Source organism: Balaenoptera ricei, chromosome 20, assembly GCF_028023285.1.
Source record: "Balaenoptera ricei isolate mBalRic1 chromosome 20, mBalRic1.hap2, whole genome shotgun sequence".
NCBI lineage: Eukaryota > Metazoa > Chordata > Mammalia > Artiodactyla > Balaenopteridae > Balaenoptera > Balaenoptera ricei.
In genome coordinates, this window is record NC_082658.1 from 17,031,449 (window position 1) to 17,056,023 (window position 24,575).

General features: G+C 44.3%; 1 protein-coding gene across 2 annotated transcripts in view; it reads right to left on the minus strand.

Annotated features, from left to right (window-relative positions):
- LOC132354871 (ADP-ribosylation factor 2) overlaps positions 1-24,575 on the minus strand; it is a 61,002-nt gene that overhangs the window by 32,037 nt on the left and 4,390 nt on the right. The window contains exons 3-5 of one of the 2 annotated variants that reach the window (XM_059906974.1): positions 22,814-22,924; positions 17,564-17,688; positions 13,859-15,664 (exon numbers count right to left, since the gene is read on the minus strand). In XM_059906974.1, the coding sequence (XP_059762957.1) occupies positions 15,503-15,664; positions 17,564-17,688; positions 22,814-22,924 (398 nt within the window). In that variant the 3' untranslated portion in view covers positions 13,859-15,502. Of the gene's footprint in view, positions 1-13,858; positions 15,665-17,563; positions 17,689-22,813; positions 22,925-24,575 lie in introns of those variants that run through there. The other variant, XM_059906975.1, reaches the window with a different exon arrangement.

Here is a 24,575-nt window from a genome sequence, read left to right on the forward strand (position 1 = left end):
GAGAGGGCAGAAAATGAGAAATAGAGGACTGCTGATTTTAGCAGATAACTGGCCCTACAAGAAACCAAAGGTGGCAGTGGGAGACATTTTGTGCGGGCACAGATTCAGGACGTACAGGAAGTGGAAACCCAGGCTGGACTCACGGATTGCCAAACTCCCGGGTGTGATCCCACCTGCCCTGGTTTATCGCTAGCACCACTCTCCGGGCCACAGCGCCATCTACAGGGAACCCTGCATCAACACGGAGGCTACTGGGGCTGATCTTAAGGGCTGCTGATCATCAGTCAGTGTCTGGTAATGATTGTGGGCTACAAACCAGCACCCAGGCAGCTCTCTAAAGCTTAGGGCAGTCACATAGTCACCACCCCTTTCCAGCAACCTTCTGAGTGATTCGGGAGGATATTATTGTACCCATTTTATGGATGGAGAAACTGAGCCTCAGAAAGCTAGAACCTAACTAGTTGGCAGTGGAGCCAGGCAGGGATTCCAGCTCAGACCCTTTGACAAAAAACTCTGTGCACTACACCTGTCTCTCTTGTCACAGAAGAAAGAGAAGAAATGTGGTGGATGAGATGGGATGAATGAAGTGAAAATCTGCTGGTTGGAGGGGTCAGAGAGCAAGAATTGGTGGCTTGGTTCTGTCACAGGCAGAGAGGACCCTGACCTGCCAAACCATACCCACCCCAGCCAGGGAGACCAGACATCCCCAGACAGCCCATTCTCCTGGGTCTGTCAGCAGATTATAACACATGAAATTGAGCTGTTTAAGTGGGATTGTTGAGGAGGGTGAGGTGGATATTTTAAATATCTCAATAACTGACAAGATAATTGAGAGCACTCTTTTTTACTCACTTTGGTGACTGTCTTCACAGCAAGTCCTCGTCAGCCAGAACTTGGAGGCTGAGGCTGTCTGCCCTAATGAGGAGAAAATACTCAAGTTGTCTAAACTCATTGATTTTTCTGAAATTTGAAACTTCTAATTTCCTGAGCCATGTTCTGTTAATTGGCCATCCAGAGTCTCGAGCTTGTGTTTAAGTGTCATTGATACAAAACAAAGCAACGCAGTCAAGTTTACAATGATGGTTGAGCATCCATTAGCCACATGGGGAGGGTTGACTCAGAAGTGGTTCACAATGAATTTATTTATTCCTGGGACAACCTGCTTTTACCACCCAGCTTAAATCCCCCAGGAGTTTGTCCCAAGACTAGAAGGTAGCTGCTATAATATCCCAGGCTAATTGCAATATTATCCTAATGGAAACCAATTACAAGGAAGATCGGCCTTGCCAGCCAACGCTTCCTCTCCTACACCCACAGCTCACAGAGGTAGATTCTACTGTTCTGGATAACTTTGTTATTTGATTATCTATAATGCAGCTCTTTTTCTTTCTAATTTCCACTGTTGCATATTTATACTCCCTAATTAGTCACCAAGTATTTATTGGTTGCCTTCTGCCTGCTCATCCCTATGATCTTTGCTTTGGAATGGGAAGCCCTAAAAGAGAAATATTTGCTCCTTTAGGGTGTTAGCCTCTTCTGGGGTCTTTAGTTAGACGAACAAGTAACATATATTGAGCAGTCTCTGTGTGCAAATCACTTGCCTGGAAATCCTCACATCTGAGAATGGATGCGTTGTGGAGAATTTCTAAGGTCGTTAAAGGAGAAAGACTAGAAATGATATTGCCCTGGGACTTTTCTCTACACGACCCAGCCAGAAGAGCATAAGCAGAGCACTTTGATTTCATTCACTAAAACTCACCAAATATTTGTTAAACACCTACCCAGTGCCAGGTCCTAGGAGGCAATTTCGAAAACACAAAGGGATTGCAAAAAACAAGCCCTTATCTCCAAGAGTTGACAGCACAGCGAGGAGGCTATATCTTTAGTTTTTTTTTAATGCAAATCACAGCATGGAACAGAGTCAAGATTCAGGAGTGGTGAGGAAATTCGGCTCTCGGGAAGTCATAAGAAAGACTCATTCTGCTAAAAGTACAGTGTCCTGTAAGGTTCTACCTGTTTATGGCCGGCCTCAGTCCTCAGCAAGTTGAGAAAATAGTAGAGAGAGCCACTCCTCTGGACTCATTTCTGACCCTCATTGTTGAAAAGAAGAAATGATGGTGCAGTGGGGTTCTCCAAAGAAATAGAACCAGTAGGATATAGAGTGATATATGAGAGGAAATTTATTATGGGAATTGGCTTACACAATTATGGAGGCTGAGATGTGCTGTGATCTGCTGTCTGCAAGCTGGAGGACCAAGAAAGCTGGTGGCATAAAGAAGGCCAAAGGAGGGTCAGCCTGGTGTAAGTCCTGGAGTCCAAGGCCAAGAACCAGGACCTCCAATTCCGATGTCCGAGGGCAGGAGAGATGGATGTCTCAGCTCAAGAAGAGAAAGAATTCGCCTTTCCTCCACTTTTTTGTTCTGTTCTAGCCCTCAATGGAATGGATGATGCCAGCCCACACCGGTGAGGATGAATCTTTTTCACTCAGTCTACTGAGTCAAATGCTAATCCCTTCTGGAAGTACCCTCAACAGACATACCCAGAAATACCGTTTTACCAGCCAGCTGGGCATCCCCTAGCCCAGTCAAGCTGACTAGTAAAATGAACTTTCACAGATGGGCTCACAGCGGTACAGCCCCCATCTGGAATGATGTCCCTCCACTTCCTGACCATGCCCAGCTTCCCAAACTTTAACCTTTGGACTCCTTTTCCCTGCATCCTAGGGCCTAGGTCCCGGTGCTCAACCTACCTCTCCATCTTCTGCATCCTTCCTTGGTTAATTTTTAGCTTCTCCCTTCCCTTACAAAGCCAACATTTAGCCTGAGTCATGACCTTGCATCATCCCTTCAGCCCCAGGGAACCAGCCCTCCTGCAGGTCTTGGAAGGCAGGACTCCTCCCAAACCCGGATCATCCTGGCTTCAGAGGCAGGACCCACCCATCCATGAGAGAGTAATGAGACGCAGCATTTTTAAGAAATGCAAGTGGGGAATTCCTTGGTGGTCTAGTGGTTAGGACTCCGCACTCTCACTGCCAAGGGCCTGGGTTGGATCCCTGGTTGAGGCACTAAAATCCCACAACCTGTGCAGTGTGGCCAAAATAAATAAGCGGAAAAAAAAAAGAAAAAGAAAAGAAACACAAGTGGTTGCACCAGGAGCTCACGGCTAAACTCAGATTTTAAGAGGCTGCGAATGAGAAAAACTAAAGGACAAATTATAAGAATGGATAGTTTCAGAAATGTTTACTAATGAGATGAATATGCGTAAGTCATTTAGCACAGTGCCTAGAATGCAGTAAGTATTCAATAAATATTAAGTGGTATTCATATTAGTAGTAGTAGTAGTGAATCTCAGAATGATGAGAGCTTATAATAAAATGTAAATGTAACAAAAGCAGCCTTTAAAAGCTAAATTTTTTTTCAGAGCAAGAATAATAGTCCAAGGAAGATGATGTGATGTTAATAAAACACTGAAATAAGTTAAAGCCTTATTTCTCCTAATTTTCTTCCATTTCCTTTGTTAAAGAAAATAATATTCAACCTGGAAAGGTTAACAAACATGATTATGGAATAATGGGGACCCAAGATAGACGATGCAGCACTCAAGGAGAGCCCTGCTGCTTTGCACGGGCTCTTGATTCCAACTAAATACATCTGAAAATTTTCCAGTATGATGTAGAACCCCTACTGGTAAATCTTGAGAAATCAGGAGGCTGAGAGAGGTGGGGAAAAACTGGAGATGCCCAGATTTGACAGAGAAAATGGATTCCAGAAATTACAGATTGGTATGTCTGCTGTTGATCTGTAGTCAGCTAGGTTTTGAGCCCTTATCAAAGATGGCAGGTGTTACTGGTGGCCAATGTGGCTTATTAAGAGTAATTGGTCAAACTGACCTTATTTCCGTTATTAATAGATTGGTACATGGAGGCATCGCTATACAAATTGTATACTTAATTTTAGCAAAGCACCTGACAGAATTTTTCAGGATTTCTCATGGGCAAGATGAAGAATAAGGGCTAGGTTTAAAGTATGGCTACCAAATTGTAGGTGGCTGAATATCCACATCTAAAGAATTAAACAGGGACTTCCCTGGTGACGCAGTGGTTAAGAATCCGCCTGCCAATGCAGGGGACACAGGTTCGAGCCCTGGTTCGGAAAGATCCCACATGCCACAGAGTAACTAAGCCTGTGTGCCACAACTACTGATCCTGCACTCTAGAGAACATGTGCTGCAACTACTGAGCCCACGCGCCACAACTACTGAAGCCCTCGCACCTAGAGCCCGTGCTCCGCAACGAGAAGCCACTGCAATGAGAAGCCTGCACACTGCAATGAAAAGTAGCTCCAGCTCGCCACAACTAGAGAAAGCCCACGCGCAGCAATGAAGACCAAACACAGCCAAAAAATAAATTAAAAAAATAATAATAATAATCACACAGTGCCCACTCCAGAGCACATTCTAGGTGCTCAGTAAATATTTGTTTATTTATTTATTTATACAAATACACGAATGAATCAAGCTGGAGGGAGGTTTCTGATGGCATGCCCTAGTCTCGTTCAATATGTCTTATCAGTGATTGAGATGATGACTTATGAGTCATGATATCAAATTTGCAGAAAGCCAAACTTGGAGGGAGAACTGATACACTCAATGACAAAATCCAAGATTCAAAATGAAGCCAACATACTCCCTCTCGTGAGAGCACCGGAATCACAACTAGCTGCTGAACAATCATCGAAAGGAAGACACTGGAACTCACCAAGAAAGATACCCCACATCCAAAGACAAAGGAGAAGCCACATGAGACGGTAGGCGGGACGCAATCACAATAAAATCAAATTCCATAACCGCTGGGTGGGTGACTCACAAACTGGAGAACACTTATGCCACAGAAGTCCACCCACTGGAGTGAAGGTTCTGAGCCACACATCAGGCTTCCCAACCTGGGGGTCCAGCAACAGGAGGAGGAATTCCTAGAGAATCAGACTTTGAAGGCTAGTGGGATTTAATTGCAGGACTTCGACAGGACTGGGGGAAACATAGACTCCACTCTTGGAGGACACACACAAAGTAGTGTGCACATCAGGACCCAGGGGAAGGAGCAGTGACCCCATAGGAGACAGAACCAGACCTACCTGCTGGTGTTGGAGGGTCTCCTGCAGAGGCAGGGGTGGCTGTGGCTCACCGTGAGGACAAGGACACTGGCAGCAGAAGTTCTGGGAAGTACTCCTTGACGTGAGCCCTCCCAGAGTCCACCATTAGCCCCACCAAAGAGCCAGGTAGGCTCCAGTGTTGGGTTGCCTCAGCCAAACAACCAAAAGGGAGGGAACCCAGCCCCATCCATCAGCAGACAAGCGGATTAAAGTTTTACTGAGCTCTGCCCACCAGAGCAACACCCAGCTCTGCCCACCACCAGTCCCTCCCATCAGGAAACTTCCACAAGCCTCTTAGATAGCCTCATCCACCAGAGGGCAGACAGCAGAAGCAAGAACTACAATCCTGAAGGCTGTGGAACAAAAACCACATTCACAGAAAGATAGAAAAGATGAAAAGGCAGAGGGCTATGTACCTGATGAAGGAACAAGATAAAACCCCAGACAAACAACTAAATGAAGTGGAGATAGGCAACCTTCCAGAAAAAGAATTCAGAATAATGATAGTGAAGATGATCCAGGACCTCGGAAAAAGAATGGAGGCAAAGATAGAGAAGATGCAAGAAATGTTTAACAAAGACCTAGAAGAAGTAAAGAACAAACAAACAGAGATGAACAATACAATAACTGAAATGAAAACTACGCTAGAAGGAATCAATAGCAGAATAACTGAGGCAGAAGAACGGATAAGTGACCTGGAAGACAGAATGGTGGAATTCACTGCTGCGGAACAGAATAAAGAAAAAAGAATGAAAAGAAATAAAGACAGCCTAAGAGACCTCTGGGACAACATTAAACACAACAACATTCGCATTATAGGGGTCCCAGAAGGAGAAGAGAGAGAGAAAGGACCAGAGAAAATATTTAAAGAGATTATAGTCGAAAACTTCCCTAACATGGGAAAGGAAATAGCCACCCAAGTCCAGGAAGCACAGAGAGTCCCAGGCAGGATAAACCCAAGGAGAAACATGCCGAGACACATAGTAATCAAATTGACAAAAATTAAAGGCAAAGAAAAATTATTGAAAGCAACAAGGGAAAAACGACAAATAACATACAAGGGACTCCCCATAAGGTTAACGGCAGATTTCCCAGCAGAAACTCTACAAGCCAGAAGGGAATGGCATGAAAAACTGAAAGCATTTCCTCTAAGATCAGGAACAAGACAAGGATGCCCACTCTCGCCACTATTATTCAACATAGTTTTGGAAGTCTTAGCCACAGCAATCAGAGAAGAAAAAGAAATAAAAGGAATACCAATTGGAAAAGAAGAAGTGAAACTGTCACTGTGTGCAGATGACATGATACTATACATAGAGAATCCTAAAGATGCCACCAGAAAACTACTAGAGCTAATCAATGAATTTGGTAAAGTTGTAGGATACAAAATTAATGCACAGAAATCTCTTGCATTCCTATACACTAATTATGAAAAATCTGAAAGAGAAATTAAGGAAACCCTCCCATTTACCACTGCAGCAAAAAAAATAAAATACCTGGAATAAACCTACCTAGGGAGACAAAAGACCTGTATGCAGAAAACTATAAGACACTGATGGAAGAAATTAAAGATGATACCAACAGATGAAGAGATATACCATGTTCTTGGATTGGAAGAATCAATATTGTGAAAATGACTATACTACCCAAAGCAATCTACAGATTCAATGCAATCCCTATCAAATTACCAGTGGCATCTTTTACAGAACTAGAACAAAAAATCTTAAAATTTGTATGGGGACACAAAAGACCCCGAATAGCCAAAGCAGTCTTGAGGGGAAAAAACGGAGCTGGAGGAATCAGACTCCCTGACTTCAGACTATACTACAAAGCTACAGTAATCAAGACAATATGGTACTGGCACAAAAACAGAAATGCAGATCAATGGAACAGGATAGAAAGCCCAGAGATAAACCCATGCATGTATGGTCAACTAATCTATGACAAAGGAGGCAAGGATATACAATGGAGAAAAGACAGTCTCTTCAATAAGTGGTGCTGGGAAAACTGGACAGCTACATGTAAAAGAATGAAATTAGAACACTCCCTAACACCATACACAAAAATAAACTCAAAATGGATTAGACACCTAAATGTAAGACTGGACAGTATAAAACTCTTAGAGGAAAACATAGGAAGAACACTCTTTGACATAAATCACAGCAAGATCTTTTTTGATCCACCTCCTAGAGTAATGGAAATAAAAACAAAAATAAACAAATGGGACCTAATGAAACTTAAAATCTTTTGCACAGCAAAGGAAACCATAAACAAGACGAAAAGACAACGCTCAGAATGGGAGAAAATATTTTCAAACGAATCAACGGACAAAGGATTAATCTCCAAAATATATAAACAGCTCATGCAGCTCAACATTAAAAAAACAAACAACCCAATCCAAAAATGGGTAGAAGACCTAAATAGACATTTCTCCAAAGAAGACATACAGATGGCCAAGAAGCACATGAAAAGCTGCTCAACATCACTAATTATTAGAGAAATGCAAATCAAAACTACAATGAGGTATCACCTCACACCAGTTAGAATGGGCATCATCAGAAAATGTACAAACAACAAATGCTGGAGAGGGTGTGGAGAAAAGGGAACCCTCTTGCACTGTTGGTGGGAATGTAAATTGATACAGCCACTATGGAGAACAATATGGAGGTTCCTTAAAAAACTAAAAATAGAATTACCATATGACCCAGCAATCCCACTACTGGGCATATACCCAGAGAAAACCATAATTCAAAAAGACACATGCACCCCAATGTTCATTGCAGCACTATTTACAATAGCCAGGTCATGGAAGCAACCTAAATGCCCATTGACAGATGAATGGATAAAGAAGAAGTGGTACATATATACAATGGAATATTACTCAGCCATAAAAAGGAATGAAATTGGGTCATGTGTAGAGATGTGGATGGATCTAGAGACTGTCCTACAGAGTGAAGTAAGTCAGAAAGAGAAAAACAAATATTGTTTATTAACACATGTATGTGGAACCTCGAAAAATGGTACAGATGAACTGGTTTGCAGGGCAGAAATAGAGACACAGATGTAGAGAACAAACGTACGGACACCAAGGGGGAAAAGTGGCAGGGTGGTGGTGGTGTGATGAATTGGGAGATTGGGATTGACATATACTATACTAATATGTATAAAATGGATAACTAATAAGAACCTGCTGTATAAAAAAATAAATAAAATAATATTCAAAAATTCCAAAAAAAAAAAAAAATGAAGCTGACAGATTGGGATGATGGGCCAGGGCCTAGAAGAAATGAAAAGAGACAAATGTCGTTAATGAGGTTCCCAAAAGCAGCTGAACAAACGTAGAAGAGGGATGTGGCTTCACTGCAGTTCATGGAAGAGATCTGACAAAGAGATTGGAAATGATCAGAAGCTAATGTGTTAACTTTAGCATGAAGTAGCTGCCAAAGCACAATGGCAACCTTCGGCTATACAGGAGATTAGAGGAAGAACGGTCCCAGTGCACACTGCTCCAGCAACAACAGCTCATATTTATTGAGTGCTTACTGTATGCCAGCACTGTGTTGTGCTTACATGAGTGATTTCTTGATACTTCTTGTGCCGTTTTGATCAAAAAGGATGGCTATCATACTGGCAGAGGGAAAAGTCTGTTTGTATGTAAGACTGAGCAGAAATATAACGTGTGGAGTCAGTGAATTGAGGGCAACATCACAAGAGACAAACAGTGTTGGTGGGAGAATCTGCAGGGTGTTTACATTCCTGGGACCCTCAGGGGGAAGTGAGCAGTGAATTGAGTTAGATTTCAACCAAACGGAGCCATTGACCTGACTAAGGCTGAATTATGCAGACCCAGCCTAGGGGGGTCTCAGTGTGGTGTCCTCTTCCTCAAGTGAATGTATTGCAAAGAGAAAGGGCTGGAATAACAATAAATTGTGGAGCAACACATTGTCCAGTGAGCCCCACCCTGGGGGTTGTTTGGGAGAGGGGTTTGTGCAGTGGATGAAGGGTGAGATTAAGAAGACATTCTCTTGAAAAAAATGCCACGGGGACTTCCCTGGCGGTCCAGTGGTTAGAACTCCATGCTTCCACTGCAGGGGGCATAGGTTCGATCCCTAGTTGGGGAACTAAGATCCTGCAGGTCGCACGGCATAGCCAAAAAAAAAAGCCAACAACAACAACAAAAAAAGGTGGACAGACTGCTCCAGCTTAAAAGAGATTAAAGAAACATAAACAGGGGCTTCCCTAGTGGCTCAGTGGTTAAGAATCCGCCTGCCAATGCAGGGGACACGGGTTCGAGCCCTGGTCCGGGAAGATCCCACTTGCCGCGAAGCAACTAAGCCCGTGCGCCACAACTACTGAAGCTCATGTGCCTATAGCCTGTGCTCTGCAACGAGAAGCCACCGCAATGAGAAGCCCACGCACCACAACGAAGAGTAGCCCCCGCTCGCGACAACTAGAGAAAGCCCGCACGCAGCAACGAAGACCCGGTGCAGCCAAAAATAAATAAATAAATAAAAATTTAAAAAAAAACAAAAACAAATGTAATGGATAAAACTTGATTGGATTCTGGTTTGGAAAAAAAAAACCTGCTATAAATGACAACTGGTAGACAAGTGAGGAAAATTAAATATGAACTGGAAATGAGATATTAGGAAATGAGTACAGCTTTTCTCAGGTGTGATAATTGTCTTGTGTTTATGTTCAGAATATCTTCACACTTAGGAGATCCGGGCTGAAATTTTTAGGGGTAAAGAGTCGTGGTGTTTGCATGTTATTTTCAAATGAATCAGCAAAAGAAGTGTATATAAACAGAGATCTAAAGAACCAATGGAACAAAGTGAACAATTGTTGCATCTAGGTGAAGATTTTCTAAATCCTGCTTTCCACTGTATGTTTGAAAATTTTCAAATAAAAATGTTGAGGAAAGAAAAAGAAGGGAGTTACAAATATGTAAGGAAGTAACTCCTTGAGCATCTGAGTCAGGCCCATCGGCTGATGTTGGTTGCCACTTCCTCCCCATCGCCACACCCCCTCTACCAGGGACCAAAGCTCCTTGGGAGGAAAGCCCTGTAGGCAGAGATGGCAGATCCCCTTCCCCTATTGGTTTGTGTGTATCCACTGGGCTGATTAGCAGCTGTGACAGCTTGCTATTTTGGATTGCTGTCCTTTACTCTAGCCATCACCAAGCCAGGCCAAGCCCACCTAAAGGGGTTGGACTGCAGAACCCCTCAGAAAATGAGAGTCAGCACCACCCTAACAATAACTCAGACGGAGACACTGAGGCTCAGAGAAGTCTGTACTTTTAACCATGGTCATACAGCTGGCCTGTAGTGGAGAGAGGATTTGAATCCAGAGAGCCTTAGCGCTAGGATCCAATCTGTTAACCATAGTACCGGACTGGCATCTGCAGAATATCGGGCCCACCACTGGCCCCGCATTTTAGGAAGGATGCTGACAGATCAAAGCAAGTATGGCAGACAGAGCCACCAGGAGAACAGGAGAGGCTGGAAATCTCATCCTGTGAAAAACCTTGGGGATTTCTATACAGGATAAAAACGACTGTGGGGGGAATGCAACGACTGTCCTCAAGCGCTGAAAGGGATGGTATATGGCAAAGCAAAGAGGTTTATTCTGCACAACAGGCTAAGAGATAGATTTCAACTTTCTAAGGATTAGAGAGAGTTATCTCAAACTAGAATGGGCTGCTTTATGAGGTACTGAGCTCCCTGACACTGAAAGCGTTCAAGCAGATGCTGGACGGCCATTGGGCAGGCTTTCTACTCCGAGATGCTACTCTCCCTCTCTTCTCAAAGTGCCTACAGCACTGCTGAGACCTACCGAGTTGGCACCCTCATCGCTATTGGTTTCATGGTTATAAACTTCATACAGCTTTATTGAATATTCATGTATCATACAATTCACCCACGGTAAGCAAACAATTTGATGGTTCTTAGTAAATTTATAGTTATACAACCATCGCCACAATCCAGTTTTAGAACACTGTGATTATCACTTTTGCTTCCCAAGAACGTTATCAGCATCCAGGGTAGGTCCAGGTCTCCACTGGCCTCAGCGCATCTCTGTGCCCTGGCTCTTCCCCTTCATCCACTGCTCATTCCCCTGGCTTGTCAGCGGACACAGTTCTGCGTGTGCTGCTCTGTGTCCCTCCCCAGACGTCTCCACTGGGCACTTTTGCTGCCTTCCCTCCACCTCTGGCAACCTCTGGAGGCCAGAGCCCACAGCAGTAGTATGTACTGGAAGGACATGGGCCCTGGTGCCCCAGACCTGCATTTGAATCATGATCACATGGCCACCAGCAAATCACTTTGTATCCTTGAACCTTGGTTTTCCCCTTTGCAAAGCAGATATAATACAAGTGCCTTGCTGGGTGTGACGATTAGACATGATGTGTGCAAAGTGCCTAGAAGAGTACCCAGTATGCTCAGTGAATAGCAGAGATTACTGCTTCACGATTACAATTGTCGGGGCCACCTTTGTCATTATTGGCAGTCAATTCCTGGGTGCTCTGGGTGCCTACTTTGTCTTTCTCTTCCAGGCATATCCCTGGCTGTAGTTTTCTGGGTCACTCTTGGTGTCCAGGCAAGAGGATGGATTCTCCCACACTTGGGAACGCCGGCGACCCACCCCAGCAAGGGCTGCGTGTCAGTGGGGTGGGGCAGCAGCACCACCTAGTGGCAGTGAGCAGCAGCAAGCTATTTACTGACCAAATTAGTAGCTGGTCGAAGGATTTGGACACACCTTGGAAGTCACCTAGTTCAGTGGTCCCTCCAAGGCTTGCGTGTTGGTCACAGCACCCTCCTAGAAGCCTTCCCATGCCGTGCATTAGAGTAAAAGAATGAAAATCAAAATAGGAGAAAAGTTCTTAGTGTGGTACTCCTCAAAGCCCGCCTGGTGGTAAAGACCAAAGTTTAAAAAGTGTCCCCACCAAATCTAGATAGAACGGAGACCAGTGGTTAGTAATGGCCTAGGGCCGGGAGGTATGAAAGAAATGGGGAGTGACTGCTACAGGCTGCAGGGTTTCGTTTCAGGGTGATGAAAATGTTCTAAAATTGATTGCAGTTGTGGTTGTACAAATCTGGGAGGATACTATCGAATAAAACCAGCGAAGTGTAATGGGGGAACTGTATGGAAATGTATCTCAGTAAGGTTGCTGCCAGAAAGGGTGAAAAGAATATCAAAAATTGCGAAAGAAAAAAGGGTCTTCAGAGCATATTGTCAGATTTTCTGTGTACTGTTTGACAACCTCCAGATACCCGTGGACAAAGGACTCAGGTCACTTCAAGGTGTCATGCTTCCTTTCACTTGAAATCTAATAGATTAAATTACATGACCCACAATATATAGAATTGACTCATGGACCTCCCCGCCATTACCCCCATATTCTTGGCATTCACACAGAGCTGTACCCCAGGTAAGCCTGGGAACTTCCTTTCCAGACAAGGAAATTGGGAGTCAGAGGTTGAGTCCAGTTGAATCCAGCTAGTGAATGAGCAGAGCTCGAATTTCAGCCTTGGCCTTTGATTCCAGATTCAGAGCTCTCGCCATTCTGATTGATAGGGCAACCATACATCCTCTTTTATGCCCCATGTCCCTGCATAATTATTAGAAGCACCTCTTTCCCTCTCAAGGTAATAAATTCCAGTCACCTAACTCTGGGGCAGTCTGTTCCCTGGGGCTCTGCCTCCTCTGTCATCAGGCTGATGCCTCCGGACTGAAGCTGTGTTCAGGCCAACAGCACCTCAGCACTTCCCAAGCACCCACCAGCTCCCCAGGCCCCTCACCTTAACAGAATAGGTGAATCCATAGAAATAGGAAGTAAATTAGTGGTGGCCAGGGGGGCCATGGGGAAGGGAGGAATAGGGATTGGATGCTCATGGACCCGGGGTTTCTTTTGGGGGTGATGAACATAGTCTAAAATTAGTAGGGTGGTCGCACAACTCTGTGAATATGCTAAAAATCACACTTTAAAAAAAAAAAAGAAAAGAAAAACAGTGAGTGTGGGACACAGCAATCTGGTTTTTTAAACAAGCATCCCTAATGGTCTTATTAGCACTTCCCATGGTTAGAAAAAGGACAGAGGATTCAGCAGGATTAGGTGAATAGAGTGGGAAAGATTAAACATAGCCCCCCATCCCATCCCACTTCACTGCTCTTGTAAATAATACGGATCAGTTTGTGGCCAGCACTGCAATTCACACCTTGGCCATCAAGATATCCCCAGGGAAAACACCAGGCAAGGCATACAAAGGTCTCACAACCCTATGAGGTAGGTATTATCCTCATTTAACAGTTAAGCAAACTGAGGCTCAGAGATATGGAGTCAAAGAGTAACAGGCCTGAGGCCAAGCAGCCAGTGAGGACACAGCTGGGATGTGAAATTGGCTTTCAGGGACCCAAGTCTTTGCTCAAAGCCACTACACTGAAGTGCCCCCCCCATAAACCCCAAATGAGCAGCTCCAAATTCACGGAAAGAGAAAGACAGCAGTTGAAAGTGTCATGTAAGGTAAAAACGAGGAGCACTGCTGAAAGCAGAGGGGCCGGGACAGCACCTCCGTGGGTTCTGCCTTTTGTGCAAGTGCCCTGGGAGTTTTCAACAGCAAGTCTGCTAAGATGCAGAGGGAAAGGGATTTTAAAGTAGTAGCTCGAGACATCCAGAAGCACATGGCTGTCCTCTCCTCCTCCAGAGCAAGTTCTTTACCGTCCAACCAATCAACAAGTGTTTAATGGGACACAGCACTGTACCACGTACACAGCACTAAGCATAAACACAAAAGTCTGAGACACAGTCCCTGCCAATTTGAGGCGTACAATCTAAATCTTTCTCAGGACTTAACTCCATGGTTAAAAATCAAATCTGGACTTCACTGCCAGTATTGCAAGGAACATTCTTCAAAGTCAATGTTTTAAAGAAAAAAACTCCACATTTATCATGGCATGAAATTTCTTCCTAGTAAGAGCAACTTCATTGTTATCAGTAAACAAGGTTTACTTTTGTTAAAATTCATCTTATATTCTCCTCCTCTGTAATCTGAAATGAAGATTTTTTTTGAAAAAGGAATTTTGAAAGGTAGTAGTGGAACAGCTTAGGTACAAATGTGGCCAACAGCTGTCTGGGCAAAAGAGCTCTAGACTATTGAGTGAATCCAGCTCATTTCCAGGCCACTGTTACTACTATTTTGAGGACAACATAAAGCACGTTTCCACGGAAGACAGTATTGCCAACCAGAAGAGGGAGTCAGTGTCACGGAGAATGGTCTGGACGAGACATTCTTCACAGCAAAATTTAGCACCAACCAACTCGGCTGCTGGGAGTCTCGTTCCCCGAATGAACCTCTTGATTCTCTCACAAACGCGCAGAACTCACAGGTGTGTGGTTCTGGGAACACAGCTAAGCTAAACTGCAAGTTGGGCTAAGACACTGTACACAGTGACGATTCCATCACGGGAGCGAAGCCCCTGCTTCGAGTGGAGAACATTCAGCGCCGAGGAGTGGGAGTGGCAGCCTCAGGAGACAGTGACGTAGGGACACAAACACGGCGGCGCCTCCCCCTCCTTAACCCGGCCCTGTGAGCGGCGGCGTGGCTTCGGTAAAGAGCCTCGGCCATGCTCTGCGTTCCTACCCCAAAGGGTCTCCATGTGGCAAATACGAGGCAAGGAAGCGAAGGACTAGATGATTTCTACTGTTACGGGGTCTAGCATTACGGGGGTTTTTTTCTAATGAAAAAGGATCACTGATTCCTCCCAATGAAGTCCATTCAACCAGGATGTCTGGGCTAGAAAATAACTTAAGCTCAGATCTTAACATCTTAACAACTTAACATCTGCGGTAAGCAAGGGCCTTTTTGTCTTTGAGGATCATTTGCTTTAAAGCACTGAAAAGTGAGCTGCTAGCTCTGGCAGTGATGGGAAAGAATGACAGTTCCTTCCTTTTTACGAAAGGATGCCAAGTCTAACAGGACCCCCAGGTGTGCAGAGACCCCCCCCCAGGCCTGGGCTAGAACCACACAAAGGAAGTCAGCCCACGGCCCGCGCTCCCCCTTCCTCCCACCATGAAGACCACTCTGGCTATCGGGCACCAGGGAACCCTCGGGACTCCTCCGTAGACTGCAAAACTGGTCACCAAAGCTATTGAAATGGAAGGTAGCATATAAAATGTAACACTGGTTGTTTGTAACATGTAAGACTGGTTCCCTTAGAGGGCGTATAAGGCACCATGTGAGAAAGCTGCTCCCACGTCCGGCCACGCACCCACACTCGGCTCCTCACACGCACACACGCACACTGAAGAGGCCAGCTGGCTTTGCCACGACGCACAGGGAACGCAGCGCTTCCCATCACTTCTGGTTTTTGAGCTGGTTGGAGAGCCAGTCCAGGCCTTCGTAAAGCCCATCTCCACTGGTGGCACAAGTAGCCTGAATGTACCAGTTTCTCTGGCGGAGGGAATGTAAGCCAAGCTTGTCTGTTATCTCTGCTGCGTTCATAGCATTGGGAAGATCCTTGAGAGAGAATATTCAAGAGTCAGTCCATAAATGTTATATCCTCATAACGGAACATTATATTCTTCCCCCAACGTCTGCCCTTAACCCACAGTCTTCTCTCTAGCCTCCCAGTGGCTCAGGCTCCAAACCTTGAAATCATCTTTGATTTTTTTTTTTTTTTCTCTCTCTCTTCTCTCACAAACTCCACACGAGGAAATCCCACCAGCTCTACCCTCAAAATATATCCAGAATCTGACCACTTCTCACCACCTGCACAGCTATACCCTGATCCCACCGCCATCACTTCTCACTTGGGTTACTGAAATTACTTCCAAACTGGTCTCCAAGCTTCTGCTCTTGCTCCCAAAGAGTCTAAACACAACCCGGCAGTCAGTGAAAGTCAGATCAAGGCATTCTTCTATCAAAGCCCCGTGACCTCTCCGCCTCTCTCGGGGTAACAGCCCGAGTCCTCAGGATGCTCTGCAAGGCCTTCGTGACCTGAGCCCCCCGTGACCCCTCCTAACTGTCCTGCTCTGCCTACAGCCCTCACCACAAGTTACTATATTATAACATTGACTTACTTAGTGTGTTTATTATCTGCCTCTCGTAACTAGAATGCAAACTTTACCAGGGCAGGAATCTCTATCTTGTTCTCTGATGTATTCCAAGTGCCTAGCACTAGTAAGCTCAAACCAAATTTGAATAAATTAGCATTAAAGAACAAGGTAGATCTAGACGCAATGATTTGGAAGGACGTCAAAGATATGCTAAGTGAAGAAGCAGGTTCCAAAACAGAATGCTGAATATGATCTCCAGAATTTAGATATGAATACAATCATATAACTGCTCATATAGGCACAGAAAGTTTTATCTCTGGAAAGAAATATAAGACATTTAACAATGCTTTACCCTGAAGAGTGGGGCTAGAATGTTTCACTTGATATTGTGAACTGTCTGCATATTTATACCATGAGCATATTCTGTTTTTACAATTAAAAAGAACAAATGTCATTTTCTTTTATGAAAGTCCATTGTGCTCACTAGTGAACTTCAAACTGACATCGAATCTAATGGCAGGGTAATGGCTGAGTGAATGATGACCTACCCACCATTTAAAATCATGTTTACAAAGGGCTAGATGACAAGAGAAAATGCCTTCAATAAAGTGACAAAACAGGATGCAACACTGTCAAAACAGTACGATCTCGATTACATAACGGATGTACTCATGGAGGAGAAAGTGTGGGGACACACGTCAAAACGTGACCCTGGTTTATCTCAGGCTGGTACATTCCAGAGGATTCTGCCTTCTTTTCCACGCTTAGTTCAGCTTCCTGAGGCTGGATGGTTCTACACCCTCCTCCTACTCCTCTTTTACTGCTCTTGGTTATATTTACACAGAAGCCGAGTTTCCCCAAGGATAGGCCCCATATGATCCAATCTCATCTCCTCCTTTGCTTCCCCCGACCCCCAATCCCGTCCCAGCCGCACTGGCTGCCTTCCTGCTGGCCTTCAGGTGTCATCTTATCAGGTGTCATCTTATCAGAGAGGCATTCTAGTCCTTCCCCACATCTGCCCCCTCCTCCACGACACTCCCCCCAGACATATTACATGTGGTTTATTGACGGACTCTCCTCCCACTAGAACATAAACTCCATGAACACAGGGATTTTTGTCTGTCTGGTTTACGGCTATATCTATATCAGCAATACCTAAAACAATGCCTAGATCTTAGTAAATGCTCAGTTGGTATTTGTTGAGCGAGTGAATGAATATAAGACATATGCTAACAAAGCGGTGGAGAGAAAGGCTAGGGACAGGAGAGAGGAAGGCAGGCAGCTAATTAGATATCGCTATTTTTAAGCGAGCAGCGGGCAGTACTTTTCAGTCCCAGGATCCAGAAAGCCAGCGACATACCTGTTTATTTACAAACACCAATAAAACTGCATCTCTGAGCTCATCTTCGGCTAACATTCTGGTTAGTTCTTCTCGGGCTTCATTGACCCGCTCTCTGTCATTACTGTCGACCACAAAAATCAGACCTAGAAAGAAAGCACAAGTGTGTTAGTAGTCTGAACCTGGGAAGGCAGCTGTTTATACGTGCTTACAGCTTCTCCCTGCTTACACGTGTGGTTTCACTGAAAGCAATCAATACGGAAGGATATATAGTCTTCAGAGTTGGGAAGCCTCCTGTACACCCAGCTAGCCTTTTTCAGAGGCATCTAGCCCTTCACCAGATTAACAATAACAAGAATAGAGAGAGAAAAGGTTAGGCTTATTTTTCATCACTTCATTTCTACATCATGCCTACATGATGAAGACCCAATAAAAATCTGTGGACATCCAAGTTCAGATAAGCTTCCCTGGTTGGCAATGCTCTGCGTACGTCACACAGCGATGTGCCAGAAGGGTAATGCATTCTGACCCCGTGGGAAGAGGACGAGGCAAGCTTTGTGTGTGGTACCTCCCAGATCTCGCCCTACGCATCTCTTCCTTTGGCTGGTTCATTTGTATACTTTTGCTATAACAGAACTGTAAGTATAGCGCTCCCCTGAGTCCTGTGAGTTGTTTTAATGAATATTGAACCTGAGGGGATATTTGGAACTGCCAAATTTGCAGACAGCTGGAAAAAAGTGGGGGTGGTCTGGGGAGCCCCGAATTTGCACCTGGTGTCTGAAGTGAGGGAGTCTTGTGCCCTTAACCTGTGACGTACGGCCCAACCCCAGGTAGTTGGTGTCAGAAGTCTTTGCAGCATTCCACACTATACAGCAGCAGAGAAATCCCAGGAAGCAAAAGACAGGTCAGAGAAAGGGACCACCACACTGTATGTGAGCAAAGGTGGCTGAAACCTGCACAGATCTGGTCACTGCCACATTGGCTGGAGGCAGAGGCGGGGCCAATAGGATCTCAGAGGAGGTGCCCAGGAGGGATCTGGCACACATTCCAGACACAGGATGCAAAAGACTCTCTTAGCAGTAGTCCACGTGACATTAATGGTAATAACAACTGGATGGTTAGCTGACAATAAGCCTTCTGTGAGACAAAAGTGGGAAGTGGCTGCCAAAAGAACTAACTTGATCCTAGGCTGTATCAACAGTAGTGACAGCAGCTCAGTTTCTAAAACACGGGCAACAAAAAGCCGATGCTACAGTGCGTCAGTCAGAACATCCTGGGAATGTTATGTGGTTGGTGCTGGACCCCACACTCTAAGACACAGGCGAACTGGAGGGACAAAGAATGACTGGGACGGCAAAGGAATTAGATACCATGTCATATGAAAAACAAATTTATATAACTGGAAATATTTTGCCTAGAGAAAAGATTCACTGAGGGGACTGACAGCTGTCTTCAAATATCTAGAAGCTGTGACATAAAGAGAGGTTCGACTTGTTCTAAGTAGATGGAAGATCGGTGGGTAAAACTACAGGAGGTCAAGGTGATAAAAAGAGTCAAGAGAAATGCAGGGGCAATGGGCTGCCTCAGGAGGCGTGCCTGTCACTGAAGATGCTTGTGCCCAGCTTAAGCGGCAACTTCTGGGGACACTGCAGAAGGGATTCTGCTGACGGGAAGGGCAGTGGAATGAGATGACCTCTGGGTTCCTTCTGACACTGAGATCGCACCACCATGTCTAGGAGGGAAAATCTGTGCTGGCCCTCGGCCCTTTCCCTCTGTGCTTCCCAGACCCACCCAACAGCTGCCTGACCAGCTGTCTGGAGCAGCCCACTCTGGCAGACGGGAGTGTCCACAGCTTCTGAATGTCTGGGGCTTACATGAGACTCAAAGTCATGTCTGTTACATCACATCAGACCAGAAAAATGAAGAACATTCAAACGCCCCCACCAAAGATTTGATAGGCTGCCAGTAAGTTCTGGACTCTTATCATAACTAAGCAAACGAGGTTATCCTGAAATGTGAGGAGATCCTTAGTCTCCAATGTGAAACTGACAGGGTGGAAGCTGACGTATTATCCCTTTGCCGTTCCTAATAGAAAGAAAGGTTTATAAATTTAGGTCCCATTTTATACTGTTTTTATTTAGATCCTTAGGTGAGAAACAAAAGAACCTAGCCATCAGACTGACTACACTTCTGAACTAAGAAAACCTAGAAAAGGTAAATTTACAAATGAATAGTACGCTGTAATTTGTTTTTAGAAGTGGGGAGAAGAAAATTTAAATTAAAAAAGACAGCCTGACTGTTGGGAAGTTGGCAGGAAAAATAGGGGCAACATCCAAGATTACTAATGGCTGAAATGTTTGGACCCACCAGACAGCAAATCCATTCTTCAAAAGTCCCCATTTGCTAATTTCATGAAGAGTCTAAACCACCCACCACAAGGTCCTAGAATATAGCCAGTTAGTTCCCCACCATCACAGCAGTAGTTACTGAAACTCAATGAAATTAGGCTTGTTATAAATAGAAGACTGAAAACAAACAGGCATTTCTACTTGGTGACTGAGTGTGACAACTCTTAATAAGGTGGGTAAAGGGAACCCTGCCTGAGAATGAGGACAAAAAACCTCTAGTAATTTGGACTCCGTGACAGTTAATTTTATGTGTCAACTTGACTGGGCCACAGGGTGCCCAGACATTTGGTCAAACAGTATTCTGGGTGTGTCTGTGAGGGTGTTTCCGGATGAGATTAACATTTGAATCAGGACACTGAGTACGGCAGATTGAGCTCCTCAGTGTGCTCTAGTCCAATCCAATGAAGGCCCGATTAGAACAAAAGAGAGGACGAGAAAGAATTCACTCCTCTTGGAGCTGGGATATGTGTCTTCTGCCTTTGGACTGGAACTTAATCATCAGCTCTCCCGGGTCTCCAGCCTGCCAACTGCAGGTCCCGGGACTCCTCAGCCTCCACAACCATGTAAGCCAATTCCTTATAATAAATCACATATACACACACATATATACACACAAAAACATATGTGCATACATGTATGGAGAGCCAGCCATCATACTGGTTCTGTTTTTCTGGAGAACCCAGACTAATACAGGCTCCAGAGTGCCCACTACCTTCCAACCACAGAACTAAGCATTTTATAAAATTAATCTCATTCAAGCCAAATGATCCGGCACAGTAGGTATTCACCTCCATTTTATAGATGAGGAAATCGAGACAGGAAAGATTACCTAACTTTCCCAAGGTTTCAGAGCAGAGCTGTGGTTCAAACCCACATTTTCTACTTTTATCATTGGTGAGGAATTACAACAGTTTGACCAATATGGCAAGTGCCAATCCAGGTTAAATGGACACTCTGAGTATCAAAAAGCGTATTGTCTGCAACGGATTGAAATACAAAGACATAAAAATCTAAGAGTCAGGGCTTCCCTGGTGGCACAGTGGTTAAGAATCTGCCTGCCAATGCAGGGGACACGGGTTCGAGCCCTGGTCTGGGAAGATCCCACATGCCGCGGAGCAATTAAGCCCGTGAGGCACAACTACTGAGCCTGCGCGTCTAGAGCCTGTGCTCCGCAACAAGAGAGGCCGCGATAATGAGAGGCCCGTGCACCGCAATGAAGAGTAGCCCCCGCTCACCACAACTAGAGGAAGCCAGCGCACAGAAACGAAAACCCAACACAGCCAAAAGTAAATAAATAAATAAATTTATTTTAAAAAATCTAAGAGTCATCATGGAAGGTTGCTAGGGTATCGAGTTGTTTCTCTAAAAATCAATAAAGGGAAAGAATTAAATATTTTTCCTGCCTTTCTTATATAAACTATATTTCAGAGAAACCAAATATTTGATGAAGGGATTCTTTGTTTAGAAGGATTTCAGCTTAATAGACTCAGATGGAATGACAGAAAAAAAATGGAGGGATAAACTGTTGAGTAGAAGACGACTAAAGAGACATAACAATGAAAGGCAACGTGTAAACTTTGATTCCTTTGCAAACAAATCAAATGTGAAAAGGACGTATTTGATATAACTGGAAAAATCTGAATAAGGACTGGGTACCAGATATTAAAGAAAGAATGTTAATTTTGGAAGTGTGATAATGCATGGAGATTATATTTTAAGAAAGTCTTTATCAGTTTGAAATAAACACTGAAGGATGTATGAGTAAAAGGCATCATGTCTGGCATTTGCTGTAACACACTCTGGGCAAAACGCTGATAACTGCTGAAGCTGGGTGATGAGTTCGTGGGGATTTGTTATGTATCCTTTTCCTCTTTTGCTTTAAATTTTCCACTAACAAAACTGAAAAAAGAAAAGATAAATGCACTATTTTGAGGAAACACATTCTAAATCTATAGGCTAAGGAAATAACTACAAATAGAGTTAAGTGTTAAAGGTAATAGCTAAAATAATGATACAAAATATAAAGGGACAGTCGACTCGGGTATTTGGTCTGAAAAGATCAACAAATATGGGTCTTTACTATGAAACACATGCAATGAAAACACCATAGGTAGTAGAATCTTCAAAATTAAAAAAGTCCAAATAAATTCTAAAATGAGTATGTAGATGCCAGGTGGTTATGATTCTACTTGAGAATCAGGGCATAAAAACTATACGAACAGCTTACGGATATCTTGACAGGTGATACTCCATAAGGTATCATTTATCCAAAATATAATCAATGAAAAAAACTCAAATAGATTGATGGGGGACTGGGACACGTTAAAACCCCAAATTTTAAGAAACCAGTGATAAGGAAATAAGGTAATGATCTGGGATATTCATGCTTATTCAAGCACTTGTAGAATAACAGCGCCGTAGGGAGGCACTGTGGCCACATAGGATGCTGGGATTTAGGATTCCAGCCATCCCTGTTCATTTCTTTCTCTCCATGGGCATGATTTTCAAATATTCTCCACAGGTTTAAAAGAGTGTACTGAATTCAAGTTCTTCAAAAATTGGTACTTCATCTAAGGCACATACAACTTTCAATTAACCAAAAGATGAAATTCATTAGAGCAACCATTTTCTAACCGTTCTGGGTTAAGAGGATATTCCTATATAAGGCATTAAAGCCCAAGTACTTTTTCAAGGAAGGTTTCTCAAAAAGAAACCTCCCCAGTAAGTGTAAGTGGGTCAGCAGAAAAGAAAGAATGACTGACAGTCCAAATAAAGCAGCGCACCACAAGGTTTTGCTTCAAGCATCGACCTTTAGGTGCGTTTAACAGAAATGGTTGCAAGGCTAGAACTGGATAATCTTTACCTTGTGTGTTCTGGAAATAATGTCGCCACAAAGGTCTGATTTTGTCCTGGCCACCAACATCCCAGACTGTGAAGCTGATGTTTTTATATTCTACCGTCTCCACGTTGAAACCTAAATTGGGAAGATGGAGAAAGTGTTTAATGAAGACTTTTGCTGGTTCAACAATTCAAAATAATTTCAGCTAACATTTGGACAGTACTTTTCATTTACGAAGCAGCTTGCCAGTCAAAGATCCATAGCTTACAAAACAGAATGTGTTAGTCAGCTTTCTCCCCCGTGCATTGTGACAGGTGTCTCCAACCTTCTCCACTCCCTCCGGTCTCCCTCCTCACGCCTCCCCTCCCTCTCCCAGCAGCTCTTCCTGCATACTTCAGAGCAAACAGAAGCCATCAATGGGACTGCTTCTGCTTCCCACCACCACACACTGTAGAAACTCATCTACATCTTCACCCACACTTTTCTCCCTCCCTCTTGGAGCAATGGAAGGGGGCAACTAGCTAATGCCAATCCCATCCCCCCATGTGCTGGATCCAATTCACCCATGCTGTCTGGAACCTTCAAAATCTCCAACCTGTTTAAGTCTTTTGCATCTTTCAAAAAAGATGACTCCGGGCTTCCCTGGTGGCGCAGTGGTTGAGAATCTGCCTGCTAATGCAGGGGACATGGGTTCGCGCCCTGGTCTGGAAAGATCCCACATGCCGCGGAGCAACTAGGCCCGTGAGCCACAACTACTGAGCCTGCGCGTCTGGAGCCTGTGCTCCGCGACAAGAGAGGCCGCGATAGTGAGAGGCCCCGTGCACCGCGATGAAGAGTGGCCCCCGCTTGCCACAACTAGAGAAAGCCCTAGCACAGAAACGAAGACCCAACATAGCAATCAATCAATCAATAAATAAATCTTAAAAAAAAAAATTAAAAAAAAAAAAAAAAGATGACTCCACACCTTCACGCGCTACCACCCTCTATTTTCCCTTTTAAAGTCAAACTTCTCTAAGACGTTTAGCTACCTTCACTGTGCCAACTTTGTCACCTCTCACCCAATACACCTTAGTTCTACTTTACCATGTTTTGCTGGTTTCGCCAAGGTCAGCAAGGTCACCATGTCAATAAATCTGACGAATGCTTTCCAGTTCTTATGTGATTTGATTTTATATCTGACACTACTGCTCACCCCCTCCTTGAAACTCCTCCCTGGCTTCCCATTTTCCTTCTGTCTCTATGGCTGTACCTTCTCAGTCTCTTTAGTGAGCTCAGCCACATCTGATTGATCTTTAAATGATGCTGAGTTCAAAATCATTTACACAGAACTGTTGCACATAACCTAACCATCCATCACTGGAAATTTGTTAAACATATAGCCACATAATGGAATACTATCTAGTTACTAAAATTTGATGTTGATCTGTACTGATTATTATTTAAGCTCCCAAACATAGTGGCTTAGAACAATGATTTTCCCCCCTACCCAATTCTGTGGGTTGCCTGGGCTTGCTCTTGTAGATGCATTCAACTATTGAGTCCTTTGGGGGCTAGGCTGGACTTCTCTCTCTCCAGGTGGCCTTTTTATTCCCAAGGAGCACTGAGCAACCTCACGTGCTGGTGGTAGTGTTCCGAAAGAGCAAACCCCAAGACACAGCACTTATCAAATCTTTGTGTAAATCACATTTGCTGATGTGCCCTTGGCCAAAGCAAGTCACACGGCCAAGCTCAGCACCACTGTGGAAGGGGACTGCACAGGGGTATGGCTACTGAGGGGCATGATTCA